Source organism: Engraulis encrasicolus, chromosome 17, assembly GCF_034702125.1.
Source record: "Engraulis encrasicolus isolate BLACKSEA-1 chromosome 17, IST_EnEncr_1.0, whole genome shotgun sequence".
Classification (NCBI taxonomy): domain Eukaryota; kingdom Metazoa; phylum Chordata; class Actinopteri; order Clupeiformes; family Engraulidae; genus Engraulis; species Engraulis encrasicolus.
The window spans coordinates 46,347,751-46,368,272 of record NC_085873.1 but is presented as its reverse complement, the minus strand read 5'-3'; the positions used below and the strand labels follow the sequence as shown (position 1 = coordinate 46,368,272).

General features: G+C 45.0%; 1 protein-coding gene across 1 annotated transcript; it reads left to right on the top strand.

Annotated features, from left to right (window-relative positions):
* Positions 1-879: 879 nt before the first annotated feature.
* On the top strand, positions 880-19,329 carry LOC134467073 (solute carrier family 2, facilitated glucose transporter member 11-like). Its single transcript, XM_063220995.1, has 11 exons — positions 880-903; positions 1,485-1,645; positions 2,591-2,715; positions 4,948-5,077; positions 6,945-7,093; positions 10,735-10,925; positions 12,937-13,047; positions 14,007-14,108; positions 15,805-15,874; positions 16,997-17,124; positions 19,054-19,329. Exons 1-11 carry the CDS (start codon positions 880-882, stop codon positions 19,327-19,329), a joined length of 1,467 nt encoding a protein of 488 aa, XP_063077065.1.
* Positions 19,330-20,522: the final 1,193 nt, after the last annotated feature.

Here is a 20,522-nt window from a genome sequence, read left to right as displayed (position 1 = left end):
AAACCCCATAAGCCCTAGCATTGAATAGAACAGCCCTCAGGTCTGCCTAGGTCTGCCTAAAGGGGGATTTCCCCCCCAATAATAGAACCAGGAAACAATGGGCCAATGGAACCTCTCTCTCTCTACTCTCTCTGACTGAACTGTCTGACTAGTCCTTTAGATCAGTGGTATTATACTGTGCCTACCATACCAGAAGTGGAGTGTCAACCTATGGGTCGGGACCCACCTTATGGGTCGCCAAAGATCCACAGGGGGTCGCGGAGCCCTCTTGATTTTAAGGGGTTTCATTTTAAATATATATAGCCCATGTTGAATAAAAGACAAAGCATTTAACTAATAAATGCATAGAAGCAACAAATTGTAAGTGCTACATTAAACATTTGTTCTAAATTTCACCATCGACAAATTGAGTAATAAAATAACTAAAATTAGTTTTCACAGGAAACAGAGGGCATCTTGTGACTCTGTCTCGTGCGGGCGCTCACAGGCGCTCGCGTGGTTGGGTCACCAAAGCTTACAATAGTAAAAACATGGGTCCCTGAAGAAAAAGGTTGGAAACCACTGGACTAGGGGGTGGCGGGTTCAAGCCCTGAGCAGCGAACTGCACAGGAACACCTCAGTTACACAGGTAAACTCAATGTGTGGCTTGGAGGAACGTTTGTAAACCTCCCTACCGACGCCTCATACTAGTAGCAAACTGCGCAGGATTAGATTAGATTAGATTACTTTATTGGTACCCAAGGGTAGATTTGATTTGCAGTAAAGTGAGCTTCGCTCATACAAAACATTCAGGACATAGGACACACATAACATTCAAGCAACCCACAATGAACATATGGATAACACCAAAAGTGACTTAGTGCATCCTATCAAAGAGACATGGTGTCACATAAAGTGACAGGGGTACTAAATAAGAATAGATTATTAAATATATGATAAAAAGGAGTATAAAATACATGATGAGAAGTAACTAGCTTGATAAATACCTAGTAAAATAAGACTCTTGTCTAAGGAATTAAAAACACCTCAGTTACACAGGTGAATTCAATGTGTGGCTTGGAACGTTTGTAAACCTCCCTACCGACGCCTCATACTAGTAGCAGAGATTCTTTAAGTATATAGGCTAGAGATATGCCAATGTAATAGGTTGCTATGGGCACCTAACATGGCCAGGTTCCGGTCTGCCTAAAGGGTGTGTTATAATACTCCTAGCATTGAATAGAACAGTCCTTGGGTCTGCCTAAAGGGGGATCCCCCCCCTCCCCCTTGCAATAATAGAACTCGGAAACAATGGGCCAATGGAACCTCTCTCTCTCTACTCTCTCTGCTAGTAGCAAACTGTGCAGGAACACCTCAGTTACACAGGCAAATTCAATTACTGTATACATTTACAATAAGCACAATACATTTACAATAAGCACGGAATCATGTGTAACATTTCTCTTACAATTGTGTTTGCATCACTTCACCTGTGTTTTGCTTAGTACATTAAGGAGTTGGTGAACGTGACTTGCACCGAGAGGTACGGCCTCAACCTGCCGCCATGGCAACTGTCAATCATCTGGTCGTTTGTGGTGTCGGCCTTCAGCATCGGCGGACTGATAGGCGCGCTCAGTGCTGGACGACTGGCGGACAAGTACGGCAGGTACAGTATTACGAGAGAATCATATATGAGAGTGAGATAAAGCAGGCGGGTTCTTTTCCGGTATCCACTTTACGTCGGGTGAACGCCCCTTTAGGAGACCTTCGATTAGGAGACCTTCGGAGTCTTGAGGTAGAGAATAAATGGAGTCCCCTTAGTGCTGTAGATGGCGGTAGCGCCCTGGAGCAGTGTGAGGTTAGATGCCTTGCCCAAGGGCACCTCAGCCATGGAGTTAGAGAGGTAGTGGAAGGGTTGGAATCGAATCTGCAACCCTCTGATCCAAAGCCCATCTCCTTAACCACTAGGCCACGGCCGCCCCGTGGACTGTACCACAGCTAAATTTGTATTTGTAATAAGGGTCCTTATCAATGTTGCAATGTCTCCAAAGTGAACTACAGAATACACTCCAAATCCAGTATGCAGCTTCTGAACTCAGATAATGAGGACTTTGAATAGAAATATGTAAATACAGTCTATTGTGCTGTGCTGTGCTGTGCTGTGCTGTGTTGTGCTGCGTTGCGTATTGACTTTTGCTGCCTGTGTCCTTATGGCTCCTGATCAGGAAGTAGGGATGCAAATTATCGATTAATTCATTAATCATTAGTTGATAGCCTTCTCGATAAACTTACGATTAATTGATAAGCAGCGTTTCCCCCCCAAAATCTCAATGTTTCTCAAAAAAAAAAATTATGAAGTCAACAAATGTTTTATTATGAATTGAGATAAAATACCACATTTAAATTAATTCTATTTCAACTCTTTAATCCAAATGTGATTTAAATATTCCCACTATTCACACCCCTCTTCACACACACTCTTCACATGCCCATTTCACCTGGGTCTCTTGTCTGTTGAATTGTCGATTAATTGCGATTAATGTTTTTTAATCGATTAACACATTGATCGATTAAAGTCGATTAATCGATTAATCGTTTGCATCCCTATCAGGAAGACATGCCTGCTGTGGAATAACCTGCTGGCCATAGCAGGGGCCGTCCTGATGGTGCTCAGCAAAACAGCCGTGTCCTTTGAGATGATAATGGCCGCCAGGTTAATCTACGGTGTTAACGCAGGTCAGTGTTCTGCACGATATTATATTAGGAACATATGCGATACGATAACATGACTGCACACTGTGATATTAAACGCGATATTTAATATACGAAGAGTTCAGATGCAAAACCCCCTAACTCCATTTCTGAAGACCTGCACTTCTATATTTTTAGAGAACCCCGTTGTTGGTTAGGTTTACATTCATGTACTTGATATTACACATAAAAAGTTATATTATATAAATTAAATTTTAAAAAAATATGCAATTTTGATAGCTTTGTATTAAATAAAAATTAATTAAGATCATTTTCTGAAAAGGCACTTAGGGGGTTTTGCATCTGAACTCTTCATACATACTGTATATTTTCCCCTCTCTACTTGCCATTCTACACTTCATCATGTATAAAACGACTGAGAGCAATGTTTTATTTCCAACATAATTTCTAATAGGAAACCACATGGCTAATATACAGCATCAACTTAAAATTTCAACCTTTTTAACACCTTTTTTACCTTTTCACCAAATTTGCTGTAAATAAAAATTAAAAACTATGTTTTTAGGGGCAAACGCTATTCAGATATACCGTTATTCGGAGACAAGATATACCATAGGATCAGGGTTGGGGTTAGGGTAACTGCATGCACTCTCCCTAAACTGAAAAAACCTGAGCAACATAGCACAAACCACAGAAATGGCAGTATTCAGAAACGTGTCGGTATTCAGACAATAGACATCAATGTCTGAATAGTGGCATGTCTGAATAGCGCCATGTACGTTCCACGAACGTGGAAGTTAGAGATGCCAGCAGGCACACAAGATTTTAATTTCACAAGTGATGGTTTTGTTTATGTTTTGATTCAAAAGGAATCTTTATTTCGTGACAACCTGGAAACATTACTTTTGTTTGATGGAATAAACCATCCTAATAATATTAAGACAACCTAATGGCGTCCAAGAACTGGTTCATAAGGAGACAGTACACTGTATATCTGTGTGTATTTTATTCCAACAGGCATTGGCCTGATGGTTCACTGCATATATCTGTCTGAGTGCTCCCCCTCACTTCACCTCTCCTTTCTCTCCTCTCCTCACTCCACCTCTCCTCTCCTCCCTTCACCCCAGCTTCTCCTCTGCTTTTCCACCTATACGCATGAACGGCCATCCGGGTACTTTGCTCTTAAATTTGCGTTACGCCCCTTTATGGGTGAAAACAAACCGAATGTCTCATTGACTTACATGCTACATCGGTTAGCCTAAATGAACACATTCCATGCTTCAGCCACGGCTGTTTGGCTATATTATTTGAACAGCCGGCAACGCAACACGTTTTCGGCATGTTGCGCGTGAACAACGCTAGTCTAGAGGTCCATATCTTACGTTTATTAAACCCCAACATCACCAATTGACTTGCATTGCCTGTTTTCCCCCAAAAATGGGCGTAACGCACATGGAAAACGTCACGCCGTTCATGAGTATAAGGGCCGTACACACACATCGCTGCTATTTGCTAGCTTCTCGCTTGCTCGCCTACTCACCTCTCTTTCATGGAACGCTTGCTAAAAGTTCCCGCGGCTTTAACTGCCAATGAACAGGCGACAAGTACTGAACTCTGCCTTTCAATTGGTTACTCGCTTACTCGCCTCGCTCGAAGATAAAATATTTTCAACTCGTGATCCGCCCACATCGCATCGCTTGTACAGTACTCGCCTGCTAGTCTCGCTGGAACACATTGACATTCTGTTGAGTTCATTCGCTGAGCGAGTAACTAGCAGCGACGTGTGTGGACGGCCCTATACTCTTCTCACCTCACTTGTCCTTATGTCTGTGTGTATTTTATTCCAACAGGCATTGGCCTGATGGTTCACTGCATATATCTGCTTTTTCACCTATACTCTTCTCACCTCACTTGTCCTTTGTATGTCTGTGAGTGCATCCCAATATGTGACCTTGCCTCCTCCATTTGTGCTTGTCTCCTCGTCCCGCCTCCTGGCCCCTCCTCCGTGGAGAAAACGATAAAGTTTCCCAGCTGTCAGCCTAGCAACAACAACTTTTGAGGGACTGTTTTTCATTCACCATCCCAATTGCAAATGAGAAAAAGACTCTACAATTGAGCTTTTGCAAGATATTGAAATATAATGCTGTTGTCAGTGATGTCATCATGACGAGAAGCAAGTGGAGGAGGCAAGTGGAGGAGGCAAGGTCCCATATTAAGATGCACCCTGTATGTACTGTGTGTATTCTATTCCAACAGGCATTGGCCTGACGGTGCACTGCATATATCTGCCTGAGTGCTCCCCCAAGAAGCTGCAGGCCATGATGGGCTTCTTTTCGACAACCTTCATCTCCGTTGGCATTTTGATGGGCCAAATCCTGGGCCTCAGGTCTGTTTTCCGCTCCTCTCTTCTCCTCACTCCAGCTCTCCTCTCTCCCTCTCTCCTCTGCTCTTCCACCTCCTCTCCTCACTCCATCTCTCCTCTCCCTTCCTCACTCCAGCTCTCATGTGCTCTTCCACCTCCTCTCCTCCCTCTCTCCTCTGCTCTTCCACCTCCTCTCCTCACTCCATCTCTCCTTCTCACTCCAGCTCTCATCTGCTCTTCCACCTCCTCTCCTCTCCTCCCTCTCTCCTCTGCTCTTCCACCTCCTCTCCTCACCCCATCTCTCCTCTTCTCTCACTCCATCTCTCCTCTTCTCCCCTCACTCCAGCTCTCCTCTCCTCCTCACTCCCTCTCTCCTCTGCTCTTCCACCTCCTCTCCTCACTCCACCTCCTCTCCTCACTCCCTCTCTCCTCTGCTCTTCCACCTCCTGGGCCTCAGGCTTGTCTTTCTCTCCTCCCCTCACTCCCTCTCTCCTCTGCTCTTCCACCTCCTCTCCTCTCCTCACTCCCTCTCTCCTCTGCTCTTCCACCTCCTGGGCCTCAGGCTTGTCTTTCTCTCCTCCCCTCACTCCAGCTCTCCTCTTCTCTCCTCCCCTCGCTCCAACTCTCCTCTCCTCTTCTCCCCTCACTCCAGCTCTCCTCTTCTCTCCTCCCCTCGCTCCAACTCTCCTCTCCTCTTCTCCCCTCACTTCAGCTCTCCTCTGCTTTTCCGCCTATACTCTTCTCACCTCACTTCTCACCTCACTCCAGCTCTCCTCTCCTCCTCACGTCACCTCTCATCTCCTCTTCTCTCCTCACTCCATCTCTCCTCTCCTCCACGTCTCCTCTTCTCTCCTCACTCCATCTCTCCTCTGCTCTTCCACCTCCTCTCCTCACTCCATATCTCCTCCTCATGCCACCTCTCATCTCCTCCTCACTTCTCACCTCACTCCAGCTCTCCTCACCTCCTCACTCAAGTGATCCTCTCCTCCTTGCTCCCTCTCTCCTCTCCTCCTCACTCCCTTTTTTCTCTCCTCCTCTCTCTCTCTCTCCTCTCCTCCTCACTCCTTCCTCTCCCCTCTCCTCCTCATCTCCAGCGATCCTCTCACCCCAGCTCTCCCACCTATAAACTTCTCTCCTCACATCTCCTTTGGCATTTTGTTAGGCCAGATCCTAGGCCACAGGTCTGTCTTCGTCTCCTCTCCTCTCCTCACTCCACCTCTCTTCCTCTACCACCACCCCTCTTCCACCTTTACTCTTCTCTCCTCACTCCACCTCTTCTCTCTTCACCCCAGCGCTCCTCTCATTTCCTCACTCCACTCCAGCTCTCCTCACTTCACCTCCCCTCCTCTTTCACCCCTTCTACTCTTCTCTCCTCTCCTCTTTCACCTCTTCAATTCATCTCTACTCTTCTTTCCTCCCTCCACCTCTTCTCTGCACTCTCCACCTCTCTTCTCCTCACTACACCTCTCATATTCTCCTCTTCTCTCCTCACTCAAACTCTCCTCTGCTCTCTTCACCTCTCCTCTCCTCTCCAATGCTCTACCTTTCTCCTCTACACAGTCTACTTCCTCTCTCCCCCTCTCTGCTCTCTCAAATCACCTCTCTTCTCTGCGCATTTCCTCTATTTCTTATCAGTTCAACCTGCTCTTTTCCCTCTCTCTCCCTGTGTGTGCGCGTGCATGCGTGCGTATAGTGAGACGCTCGGGACAGAGGCCATTCATGCAGACATACTGTGTGTGTGTGTGTGTGTGTATAGTAGTGAGACGTTCGGGACAGAGGAGCGTTGGCCTTGGCTGTTGGGGTTCAGTGTCCGCATATAAATACACCTGCTCTCTGACCCCACCGCCCATCCCGTGTGTGTGTGTGTGTGTGTGTGTGTGTGTGTGTATAGTGAGGTGCTGGGGACGGAGGAGCGTTGGCCGTGGCTGTTGGGGTTCAGCGGGGCGGTGGCAGTGCTGCAGATGGTGACGCTGCCCTTCCTGCCGGAGTCGCCCCGATTCCTGCTCATCAGCAAGGGGGACCCACAGGCCTGCGAACAGGGTAACTGACTAGAGCAGGGCTATTCAAATGGTGGCCCTAGGACCAGATGTGGCCCTTGGATTGCAAGGTTCTGGCCCCCCATAAGGTCAGAACAAAATAAAAAAAAATGTGTGTGTTATCTGTGGCCGTGCATAATTTGTGATCACTAACACTTCAGGTTAGGGATATCTCTACTATACATTCATGGGAGTGAAATCTTATCTAAAACAGTGACATGAATACACCATCCTAAGGCTACTAAGGTAGGCCTACAGAAAAGCGAATATCTGTTCTGTCTGGAAAGCTATCTGCTTGTTTCGCACCCTAACCTCATACACTGTGCTGCTTGCAGTTATACAGATCCTACGTTTGGCCCCTTCACTGGAGGTAATTTGAAAAACTGGCCCTCTGTGACTTTTAATTGAATAGCCCTGGACTAGAGCCTAGTTTATCCTATGCACCCCCGGTACTAATCTGTAACTTTCAAATAAAACGGTGCTTTTGAAGTAGCTTTTTAGATGCGTCCCATACAGCTCTATAAGAGGCTTTGGTGTCCGTGGGTCTGTCCGTCCGTGACGGGTTTCTGAATTGTGATTCCCTCTTGCGTCCACAAGGTGGCAAAGTTCAGCTAAAAAGAATGAGAACCACTGGCATAGATGGGCGCATCTGCTGTCCGCCTGTCAGACTTATTAATTCATTTTTGGGTTTCATGCGCTATGCGATTAATCATGATTAATCACAGAAAGTCATTGAGTTAATACGATTATTTTTTTTAATGTTTGCCCATCCCTAATTTTTACACTTTTACCAGTAACAACAAAACTACCACAGCAAATGGGGTCAAAACATGTGGGGGTCCAGGATTTGGGCCCCACATTGAGCGAGGGCCCCACCTTGTTGCTGTACACCAGGGGTAGGCATTTAGGTTTGGACGAGGGCCGATTTTTTTCTTTTCGACAAGGGCACCGCGGGCCGGCCATCGTTCTCTACTGGTTGAAAAGTTGTTCTTTGCCATCAAAATCCTACTGCTCCAGGCATTCCACAGAGAAGCACGGCCAGACTACCGTAGTGGAGCCAATCCTTTGGCGGAAGTACGTAGGATGGCTCGCGAGGCTACAAAATAATACAGTATCTCCAAGAATCATGCAGATGTACCACACTGTTCTGTAATTAATCATACCTGCAAACTCAGGAGGGTTGAAAAAGGTGACAAACTAATCGCGGCATCGCCGCGATCCCCCCCCAAAAAAACAATATTTTGTTTACTAGGCCTACACTATTAGAAATCAAACTTCTAAATTAATCTATTAATCACCAGCCAATAACTTATATGTCTTACAAGCCAAACATACAATCACCCAGAGGCAATTCTAGGTTGACCTGGGACGCCAAGCGAAAATTCAACAACTACTGTATAGTCTTAGCTGTTCACCATCTAGTTTGGGGCCCCCAAGTGGCTGCCTATCTAGCCTAATGACAAGGAGCGCCTCTGCACTTACCACCTGTCAAAATTTAAGTTGTCCTATTTACTGGTAAGCCAAAATGAGGGAGCACATGGTCACTTGGGGTTGTCTTAACTTTGAGCCCCACTGCATTTGACTATGAAATTAAAGCATTTTCTGCTTTTGGCTAAAGAGGGTAAATAATAGGGAAATGTATAATACAAATAAGCCATTTAAAATAGTACCAAGGCATTTTAGTGAATTTATGAATGAATGAATGAATGTTGGTCAAATGTCAGCATTTCCCCTATACAATTATGTTGTACTATGAAGAAGCATTAGATTGTAGAATAAGATAACAGATGTCATTTAGTAGGCTACTTAGATTAATATGTCCTTGGTGGCTAACATTAAAATCATGATTGCACACGTTGCAAAAATATTCATATAATAGCTATTGAGGGGCGGGGGCACGACAAATAGCCATTGCTATGCATTCCTCTGACGTTTATGAAGGTTTCATCGAGTGTGTAGAGGGCTCTCACTATTGCCGGTTAAATGATCAGACATAAGGGAACCAACTTTACCGGTAGGCTAGTTATCTGCTTATCTGCCAATGTATAGCGCAGTCGGGACCTGCCTACCGTCATTCTAGCACATTTTCTCACTCTGAAGTATCCAATACCGTTTTGGTCAAGTATCAAAACAAGCATCAAGATATTGTCGTCAAATCAAATAAAGCTAAGCATCCGTATTAGGACCGCAGACCTGCTGCCGTTGGGCTATTTATTTTCACAAGTGGACGTAGCTAATGAAACCATTCACAATTCCCAAACCCTGCTCAAATCCCGTTTACTTTTGAAACAGTGATTTGGACAGCGGTCATTTGTAAAAGGAAAGCGATAGTACCGAAGGTAAAGATAATGACAGGGGGGTAGCCTACGTGTGTTTCGCAGCCACCGTTTCATCAGCTGTTCACTCCGACTGATGCGGTGCCTCGAAGTTTTGCCTCTTTGGTTTTGCCGCTAGTAGAACTAGCCTCTGAATTAGCGCTCTGATTGGTCAATGTTTCCCCCGACACACGTTGCCGGCCAATGGGAACGAGAGGGCAGAGGCAGACCAACAAAAGACCAACCGTAATGTCTGTAGAACTAGAACTAGCAGATTCTATGAGTACCGTATCCAGTCTATCTGTCTGTAGTCTGTCTCCGTCTGTCTACCCCCCCCCACTCCCAAAAAAAAGCTCTTCGGATCTACACGATTCATTTAAGTGACCTATTTTGAGATCAAAACGGCGAATTTAGCCGAAAGGTGACAAGTTTGCAGGTATGAATTAATAGAGATGTTCCGGATCCGGCAGGATAATAGGGGTTTTCAGACAATCCGGATCCGGCAGGATCTTAAGCCGTGGATCCGGTATCCGGCAGTAACCTAAAAATCAGGATCTGGGGCATCTCTACTTTTTCCGTAGCCTAGGCTTTTCAGTCAGTCTGTCACAACCCCAATCACTGCATGGAGTGAAAGACCTTTGGAATCGGACGTTGAAGGCAGTGTGGCAGTAAGCCAATGAATTTTAAAAATAGTTTGCGCCAACGTAATAAAAAGGGCCCACGTGTGCGAGCTGGCTATGTGTTTCGACCCTTTCATAGGATCCGGTATCCGCTTCCGGATCCGGCAGGATCTTCAGCAGTAGATCCGGTATCCGGCAGGATCCGGTGCATCTCTAGTAATTTTGTTTTTTTTGGGGGGTCTTTTTCGACTTTTCTGATAGGACAGTGTGAGAGATGGACATGAAGCGAATTGGGAGAGAGATGGGGAGGGGTTGGCAAAGGACCCGGGCCCGGAATCAAACCGGGGTCAGCCGCATGGCAGGCGAGTGCCCTACCCACCGGTTGGCCACGGCAGGGCCAATTCATTAATTTACAGTATGATTCAGGTGCTGTTTCCACGTAGCAGGATATTTTTTTAGCAGGGTATTTTTTTCTCCTGTTGAGGTGTAAACGCAACATGTGGATAAAAACAAATCCTCCATTGTAACAAATGCGTTTCAGCCCCCTTAACAGGATTTTCTTTTCTCCTGCACCTGGATTTTTAAATATCTGCTACGTGGAAACGGAAGGCCAAAACCAATGCAAAACCAATACAAGCAGGAGAAAAAAATATCCACATATAAAAATATCCAGCTACGTGGAAACGGCACCTCATTGACTCTTCCCCCAGCGATGAAGCGTCTGTGGGGGCCTAAGGTGGACCACAGTGGGGACCTGGCTGACATGCGCGATGAGGCGGCTGTGATCAGTGGTGTGCAGATGAAGGGCATCGGGGACCTCTTCAGGAAGCGCTCCCTACGCTGGCAACTCGCCACCATCATCTGGCTCACGATTACACTGGAATTGTGTGGCATCAACGCCGTAAGTGTGCCGTAACTCAACTCAAGTCAAGTTTACTTTATTGTCTAAAATCTATGTAAAAGGGTTAGCACAGAAGTTTGAAGTTGCGTTTGACCAGTCGCCAATGTACAGTTAAACTAACTACATATGCCCAAAGAGATACAGTATAAGACCAGATGAGACATATAAAAGACCGGTGTTGCCAGATTGGGCTGTTTCCCGCCCAATTGGGCTGCTTAGGATGGCCTTTTGTGGGTAAAAAAGGCATTTAGCAGAAAAACCCATGCCATAGAAATCAAAATAATTTGGCAGGATTTCAGCATTTTTTGGGCTGGAAATCATCAGCCTCATTGGGCAACCCTGTATAAGACATAAACTACCTACACACACAACACACACACATCCCCACACCCGACACGTTTCGAAACGATACCTCGCATTCCAAAATCCAGCGCTACTTAGCCGGCGCTAGCATTGGGCTTTTTCTGTGCTTCACCAGGGCACCAGTAGCTGTTGCGCAGCCTGTAAGAATGGCATTGTTTACCTAATGGCATTGATACTCTATGCCTCGTTTTACATGTCAACAACCCCGCGACTCTACAGAAGGAAGTTTTGGCCAACTTTAAGCGTCGTAAATCGGAGGAAAGTAGAGATTTATAACGTTGGCTACTTCATGCCCTGGTGAAGAACAGCAAAAGCCCAATGTTAGCATTGGTTAACTAACGCTGGATTTCTCAAAGCAAGGTACGAATGGAGTTCAGTTATATGCCCAGACCTAGCCCTCAGTATCATGTTTTAACGTTTTAACAAAACAGTATCATGTTTTAACATTTTACACCGGATTTCCCCTTTAACTAACGTGCAAGTAGAGCAACTGGCATTGAATTCGACCCATGAAGCGTCCGAGTACGACAGTATTTCAAATGGTTGTGTGATGCAACCAGAATGCCCTTGCGTGTAGTTTGGCGAAATGCAGCCACACGGCTTAAATATGCAATATATCCACAATTCTTGTTGCGCATTTACAAATATTAAGCTTTTCCACAAAGACTTACCACCACCATCAAATTCTAAGAATTCGTTATGATTTGGAAAAATGCACTTAAGTCGCTTTAGATAAAAGCGCCACAAAAGTATAATGTAGGGTGATGCACACCTGTGTGTGTGTGGAGAAGGGTGCGTGTAACGGCCATCCGGTTACTTCGCTCGTAAATGTGTGCTACGCCCCTTTAAGGGGGAAATCAAACCAAATGTCTCATCAACTTACATGCTACATCGGCTTGCCTAAATGAATACAGTCCATGCTTTAGCCACGGCTGTTTGGCTATATTATTTGAACAGCCGGCTACGCAACACGTTTTCGGCATGTTGCGTGTGAACAACGCTAGTCTACAGGTCCCTATTTTTAATTTATTAAGCCCCAACATCACTAATTGACTTGCATGGGCTGTTTCCCCCCACAAATGGGCGCAATGCACACGGAAAATGTCACGCCGTTCATGAGTATATGGATCACTTCAAGTGACTAGTGTAAACAAGGCCATACAGAAATACCCAACATTCAGTAGTATGTGGCAGAATGAACTACACAACTGGGTTCATGAATATTCATGAATATAGCCGTGTGTGTCTTGTGTGAGCAGGGACGCTGATAAGATTTTGGAGGCCCTAAGCGTAACTGGGGTCCGTTTCTCGGTTCTTGTCGTTGCTAACCGCCTTAAGACCGTCTCACCATTCCCTTGAATTTAGTGGTGAACGTTGCTGTCGAGAGAGAGTTGAGTCACTCTACCGTCGTTAGCAAAGACGCTTTCGAGATACAGACCCCAGGTTAGGAGGTCCCCCTCATAATGAAATCATAATAATAATACTTTTTTTTTGGTCAATCTCAATTTAGGAGGAGCCCATATTTCGGGGGCAAAGTGATTGAGGCCCTAAGCGCTCTGCTTATGACTAGCGGCAGCCCTGTGTACAGTATGTTTGTACAGTCTTGTGATTTGTTGGTGTGTGTGTGTGTGTGTGTGTGTGTGTCCAGGTGTTCCTCTACTTGTTTGATGTGTTAGCGAAGGCAGGTATCCCTCCACATCAGCTGAGTTACGCTGCCCTGGGCACTGGCCTTTGTGAGGTCGCCACTAGCGTCATCTCTGTGAGTTTTTGCCCTTTCACTATCACTTCCTCTTTTTGTATCCCCCTATCCCAGTGTTTCTCAACTGGTGGGTCGCGACCCAAAAGTGGGTCGCGGAGGGGTCATGGGTGGGTCGCAGAGCCTTGGTGTAAAAAAAACTTAATTCTAAAAAAAAAAAAAATCCAACTTTTCCTGCAACAATTTACAACTTTTATTTTGATAGGCTAGTGAACTCTGTGTCATCTGTTGTCATAGATACAATCTGAATGTTTATGCGAGATAGATAGCGTGCAACCAGTCATTCGAGTCTTGGTTACATTTTGAGAATTGCATTGAATTGACTTGAACGCTAAAAAAATTGGGATGCGACCGAATGAGAGTGGAAAGTGGTGGGTCCCAAGATTGTTCCAGTTGAGAACCACTGCTCTATCCTTTTGTTTCCNCTCCTTCTACCCCTTTATCTTTCTCTCCTTTCACCTCTGTCCTGTGTGCGAATCTTTCTCTTTTCACCTCTTGAAAGTCATTTTCTCCACTCCTCTTCTCCTCCTCCTTTTATCGCTACTGCTCCTCCTCCTGCTCTTATCGCTACCTTTCCATCATATGGTCTTACTTCAATATACAATAATATCCTTAACATGTATGTGTGCTTCTTTCGTGCGTGTGTGTGTGGGTCAAAGACGTCCAAAATGAAATTGTCCTTCAGTGTAACGGATATCTTCTGCTGACTGTAACTGTAAAAAACCCGTGATTTTTAAATTGTTTCAAGTGAATGGATGACAGCCGAGGCTTTCATGAATTCACTGGAAAAAAATAGATGAATAAAAAAAGAGTCATGTTTTTTACAGTAACAGTCAGCAGAAGGTATCCGTTATACTGAAGGACAATTTAATTTTGGACGTCTTTGACCCACGTGTGTGTGTATGTGCATTTGTGTGTGTGTGCGTGCATGGTTTGTGTGTGCATGTGTGTGTGTTGAGTAGGCAATTGTTATTGAGCGCACAGGCAAGAAGGTGCTCCTGATGGGGGGATTCTTTGGGATGGGCACTACTCTGACACTACTCACAGTTACCCTCTACCTGCAGGTACAAACACACACACACACACACCCCTAAAATTCTGGAGTTTTGAAAAAACCGAATGCTTGACCAATCATATTGCTCAAAATTGGTCACGAGATAGATCATCTCGCCCGTCTATGATTTGCCAAGGAGGGAAACGAATAATACTTAAGGATTGGCAGCCACCTTACCTGCCAGTAGAAACTACATTGAACAGGCTACGGGCAAAATAGTGGCAGGCAATGCATAAAATGTATTAGAACATTTTAGGGGGGTTGGGGTTGGGGGGGGCAAAGAGAAAAGTGTAGCGGCAACTTACTGTATCATTGTGTAGCACTCTACCGCAGAAAACTTCATACAGTTCAGGAGAGATTCCACAACTGACAATTAATTTGACCAATCACAGCATTTGTTGCTGTCGGTACTGCCAATAACGTGAACGAGCTCACTCTAAGTCCCGCCCTTCATACTTCTCTTTGAAAGCGCAATTTAAAACAGGTGCAGCTTTGGTCTGCGGGGCTGGCGTGGTTGTATCAAATATCTTTCTTTATAGTTCTAGAACATCTCTGATTATAAGAAAATGTCCAAACGATCTGTCACAGATAGTCTACACGTTTCCCAGAGAGGTAGCTATTTGAGATCATGATTCTTGTTATGAGAACATCAAGACGCAAGCATTTCGATGAAAAGTGAGTAGATGTAGTTAGCCACACTGTTTTTCCAAAGAGGTTGGATATATAATAAGAGGAATCGAAACACGCCCACTCAATGCAAAAGCGTGTGCTCAAAATTTGGTCTCCTGACGGTAGGGACACATACACGCGAATTTGCGAACTTTGCCATTCATTCCTATGAGAGAGGCGAAGGCAAGCGATGGCAAGCGATGGCAAGCGACAGCAAGCGAACAGGAGCGAAGCGAAGCGAAATTATTAAAGAAAGTTTAATGTTATGCAAATGAGGAGCGAATTCGCCTGCCACGGCCCAATCAAATCAACAACATAACTGTTCCATTCCATTTGATTCGCCGCGACGACCTGATGACGGTTGAATTTCGCCTCTCTTCGCTTCGCCTTGCTTCGCCTTGCTTCGCCTCCTATGTGTCCCTACCGTAAGGTTCGTTGTCCCTCCTTCTTCTTCTCTTTTCATGGTGTTTGCACAAGATGTGTGCTACCGCCATCTACAGCGCTAAGGGGACTCCATTTATTCTCTACCTCAAGACTCCAAAGGTCTCCTAATCAGATCTCTTAAACCTGGGAGCTACCAGGTTTGACTTGGAGCATAAATTACCGTTGCAACTCAGCTGAGTTTCAGGGTAGCAAGGCTGATGGAACGGATCTCTGTCTAAAAATAGCGTAGTTTACCGACTTGAGCTCGGATTTGGGGTTACCGCCGTTGATGGAATGGTCCCCTGGTTCTACTCACACTATACTATACCTAAACACACTATAAACTTCACACACAGACATACAGTGTCATGGAGTTTCAGCTTTGAGTGTTGATGCAAAGTCGGACAGATATCAAAGCTGTCATATGCCGATATCTTTCAGCACACCCAAATTGACAAAATAAGGCTATTTGCCGTCTATGTCTCAAAAATGCCTTTAACTCCTTATATTGTATAAACCCTTGATTTTTTTGTATTTTATTGTATAAACCGATTGATTACAGTGTGTGTGTGTGTTTGTGTGTGCCCCCCCCCCCTCTGGCTCTCTCTCTGTAGACCATCCTGTGGTGGATGTCTTACTGCAGTTTGATCTTCATCTTCATCGTCTTCTTCAACTGTGGACCAGGTGACAAACTATACACATACACACACACACACAGACCAGCGGTCCGTTTCTCAAAGGCGTCTTTGCTATCGTCGATAGCAAAGTCCTTCGTAAGCGAGACTCTCGACAGCGACGCTCACCACTAAATCCAAGGGAATGGTGTTACGTCTTAAGTCTTAAGACGGTCTTAAGAGGGTTAGCAATGACAAGAATCGAGAAACGGACCCCAGACCAATCCGCTATTACAAGGATGGTGCCAATGTGATTTTGGTAGTGATCAAGTTATTGCTGGTGCTAAATCATTCAGAAGGGCTTTGAGGAGCCTAACCAGAACTAGCCTGGCAGCCGTGGCCTAGTGGTTAAGGAGGTGGACTTTAGACCTTGTCATTTTGGAAACGTTATTCGTTACGCTCGAGGTCAGACCAACCTCCCTGGTGAACTGAAGGCATTGCGCATAGTAGTACTTTCTAAATGCATTTTCTCTCTCTCTCTCTCTCTCTCTCTCTCCCTCTGGTTTCATGTACTAAGGTTTTTTTTTTCAAGTTTTGTTTGTCACTACATACCACAATCCAGCGTTTGAAAGACAGGCGTTTTATTTTTAAGAATTCTTGCACACCTCCTTTTGCCAGGTGCTTGTCGCCAACGTAGAGACCAAATAACTCCTCGCACGCTGTTCACATTTGCGGAGTTAGAGTTTTTACTTGCGACGTTTCAGTCTAATGACTTTCTTCAAACTTGAATTGCTTGAAGAAGGTCATTAGACCGAAATGTTGCAAGTAAAAACTCTTTGAAACTGTTTTGAAATTCTAATTTTCTGCCCTGCCGTGGCCTAACGGTGGGGCACTCGTCTACCATGCGGCTGGCCCAGATTTGTTTCACAACCCTTCCCAACCCCCTACCCCCCTCGCTTCCTGTCACCATCTTCACTTATGCGTGTGTGTGAGAGAGAGAGATTATTATCAATGTCTTATTTAAATGCTTTTAGTTAAACTGCACATTGGAGACTGGTCCAACGCAAATTCAAACTTCTGTGCTAACCCTATTACATAGATTTTTGACAACAAAGCACACTTTACTTGACTGTACTGTCATAAAGACTAAAAAAAGAAAAGAAATTCAAAGCCTTTCTCTGTTCATCCACAGCTGGTATCACCGTCCCCCTGGCTGGCGAGCTCTTTAACCAGTCCTTCAAGGCAGCTGCATTCACCATCAACACCGCCATCAACTGGACTTTTCAGTTTCTCGTTTCCATGACCTTCCCGCTCATTGTGGTCAGAATACACTTGCTCATCACTTCCACTATGCTGCCCTAAAAAGGCATATGTATACATGGGTTCTCAGTGTTTATCAATATGATGTCATGAGGAGGGGCCAGACAATGGCAGCCAACCACGTGAGCTAATTTTTTGACCGACAGCGGTTTCCAAGCAATCAGAGGTTGAGTTGTGCGCAGCTAAGTTCGCGCAGTCAGGTTATGTGAAATCCGGAGCACATGCCAAACGGGATGAGGATTTAGCTTGACTCGCTCCATTAACTCTCATTCATAATTTTGAGAGCTCCAGCCCCACGGATCGGAAGTAGAAGGGTGTGACTTCTCTCGGTTCGATGCATTGTTGTAAATGAGTTAGGCAACACAGACGGTATCAGCCTGTAAACAAATGATTTACAAAGCTCTCTATGCCTCGTTTTTGATAGTTATGGACTAACATTTGTTGCAAATAGGGTGCTGTTTCCGAAGGACTTTGAATTGGCTGAACAATAGCTGTAGCTAGCTGCTAACACTGTTGATGGCTTTAAACTACTGGCATCTAACTAGTGCTATTCCTAAAACAAACTATGTTATAAACATTGCATAGGTCTACTTTTAAACAGTACCCAACCAGTTCCTTTTGAATCCTACATCCATTTTAAGACTACAAACAAAGTTTTGAGCAACTTGAAGGGCTATTATTGGCTGTTGCACATGATCAACAGAGCATCATGTGCAGCTTTCTTGTTGACAAAAAGAGGTGTTGTTTCTTCTGCTACGTCCACTACACTTGTAACTTCTCATTATGAATGACAGCTGTCATAAGTACGCTAACGTTCTAGCTTTGTTTGAAAAGTCTCATCCCCAGGCTTATTGGCTTACTTTTCTCACTAAGAATATTAATGAATGTAGTAGTAGCCTGCATAGCCTAGATCAGTGTTTCCCAACCAGGGGTACCTGTACCACAAGGGGTACGCGAGCACACTGCAGGGGGTACTTGGAAAAAAATTTTTTTTTAAACAAATGTATGGAGCATAGTAACATTGGAAAAGAAAAGGTGATGTAAACATGAGTTAGGGGGTACTCATGGCACAACGAAAAGGGTTAGGGGGGTACACGAAACCAAAAAGTTTGGGAAACACTGGCCTACACTGCTCCCACTACAGCCCTGCTGTATGTGGCACATTTTCTCCCCTCCTGTCACTGGAAACAAAATATCCTGTGTGTGTGTGTGTGTGTGTGTGTGTGTGTGTGTGTGTGTGTGTGTGTGTGTGTGTGTGTGTGTGTGTGTGTGTGTGTGTGTGTGTGTGTGTGTGTGTGTGTCTTTTGTGCATAGGCCTCTATATTTTTGTTATCATTTTTCTCGCCCATATTTTTTTAATAGCCCATCACATGCCATTAGGGCAGATCAGTGTCTAACACTCATTGTTTTCAATTAAAAATTAAAATATTTGCACAAACCTAGCCATTTTTTTTAGGCCTACATCGATAGAAGTATTACAATGATTTTAAATTAGACATAATTATGCAATTAAAATGTGATTAATCCTGAGTTAACTATGGCATTTATGCTATTAATCGTGATTAAATATTTTAATCGATTGACAGCATTAATTTCAATTCTTTAACCCAAAGGTGCTTTAAATATTGCCACTATTCACCCCTCTTCACACACACTCTTCACATGCCCATTTCACCTGGGTCTCTTGAAGGTTCAATTGTCGATTAATTGCAATTAATGTTTTTTAATCGATTAACGCATTGATCGATTACAGCCATCGATTGCATCCCTACGATTAAGGCATTTGCCATCAATTGTTGAATGAATTGTCCTGCCCCGCATTATGCATTGCCAAATTGCTTATTGTAAACCCCCCCCCCAAATTTGGATGGTGCTGAAATAAATGTCTATCTGCCAGTCCAAACAATTAAGTGCAATATGTCTTCACAGGAACACCTCGACTACCTGTGTTTCATCATCTTCTTGACGTGCTGTTTCTCCACGGGCCTCTTTGTGCGCTTCAACGTTCCGGAGACGCGGAACCTCACCGTTTTGGAGATCGCCGCAGAGTACGACCGGCTGCACAACAGACGCGGACGAGGGCCTGCAGCCTCAGAGAACGAGAATTCTGCAGCCTCAGAGAACAAGAAGCCCCTGTCACCTGCACCAGTGTTCAACCACATGCACTCATCAGTGGACCATCTTGTCCAAATAACATGGCTCTGATAGCACAACAGACGCGGACGAGGGCCAGCAGCCTCAGAGGCAGAGGCGTAGGGTGCCCATATGTCGGGACTTCGTCTAGACGACCCCATCCAGGGTTGCCAGATGAGGCTGATGATTTCCAGCCCAAAAAATGTTCAAAACCCGCCTAGAAGCACAAAATCCCGCCCAATTCTATTGATTTCTATGGCAAAAAGTGGGCGGGTTTTTTTGATAAATGCCATTTTTACCCGCACACGGCCATCCTATGCAGCCCAATCTGGCAAAACTGACCCCATCCCTTCGCTATCCAACCTGCTGTCCTCGGGCCGTGGCTATAGCCTTTTGCCTTGCCAGTGTTGCCAGATGGAAAATGCTGACTTACCGTACCAAAACCTCAAAATTATCGTTTTTGGGTAGCCTGATAAACCAGCCTAAATGTGAGACCGGAGTTATTTAGTCTGGCCCCGATGAACGATACCTCCTAAGATTGTTGATGAGAACAACCTGTTGTTTTTTCAAACCGTGCCGGCACTTTGACCAATCGGTGATCTTTGCCGTTGATGTGCTTTCCCGACGGTGGTGCGAGGTTCGTCGTCACTCCCTCAAAACCCCGCCCGCTTTGATTCAAAACAAATAGCTGTTTTGGGAGTTATTTAGTCTGGCCCCGATGAACGATATCTCCGAAGATTGTTGATGAGAACAACCTGTTGTTTTTTCAAACCATGCCGGCATCGCTGCGTTGTGATTGGTTTTGTTTGACTCAGGGCACAGCGTTCAAAATGTTCTCAGATTCGAGGCCAGACCCACTCGCTAGCTGAAAAACGTTGGCGTCCAGCGGGTGGCGCTGGTTTACCAGGCTAGTTTTTGGGGACTTTTTGGGGAGGAAATTATCGTACAAGACCCAAATTTGTGTTTCAACGTATCAACATGAACTGAATGACAACTCTGAAATTATCGTACATCACGTTTTTTTATTGTATGGAGGACAAAAGGATGGTACAAATACGATAATTATCGTACATCTGGCAACACTGTGTCTTGCTGACGTCACTCCTCTGTGGAGAAAACTATGTTTCTTTAAGCCGGGCATACACTGTGCGATATTTTCAGTCGTGGGTATTAAGCTCCTGCTCACACTGCATGAGGAAATTTTGCGATTTAAAAGTTCATAACTCATGACTCACGCCCTCACACTATACAAGCCGACAGTCGGA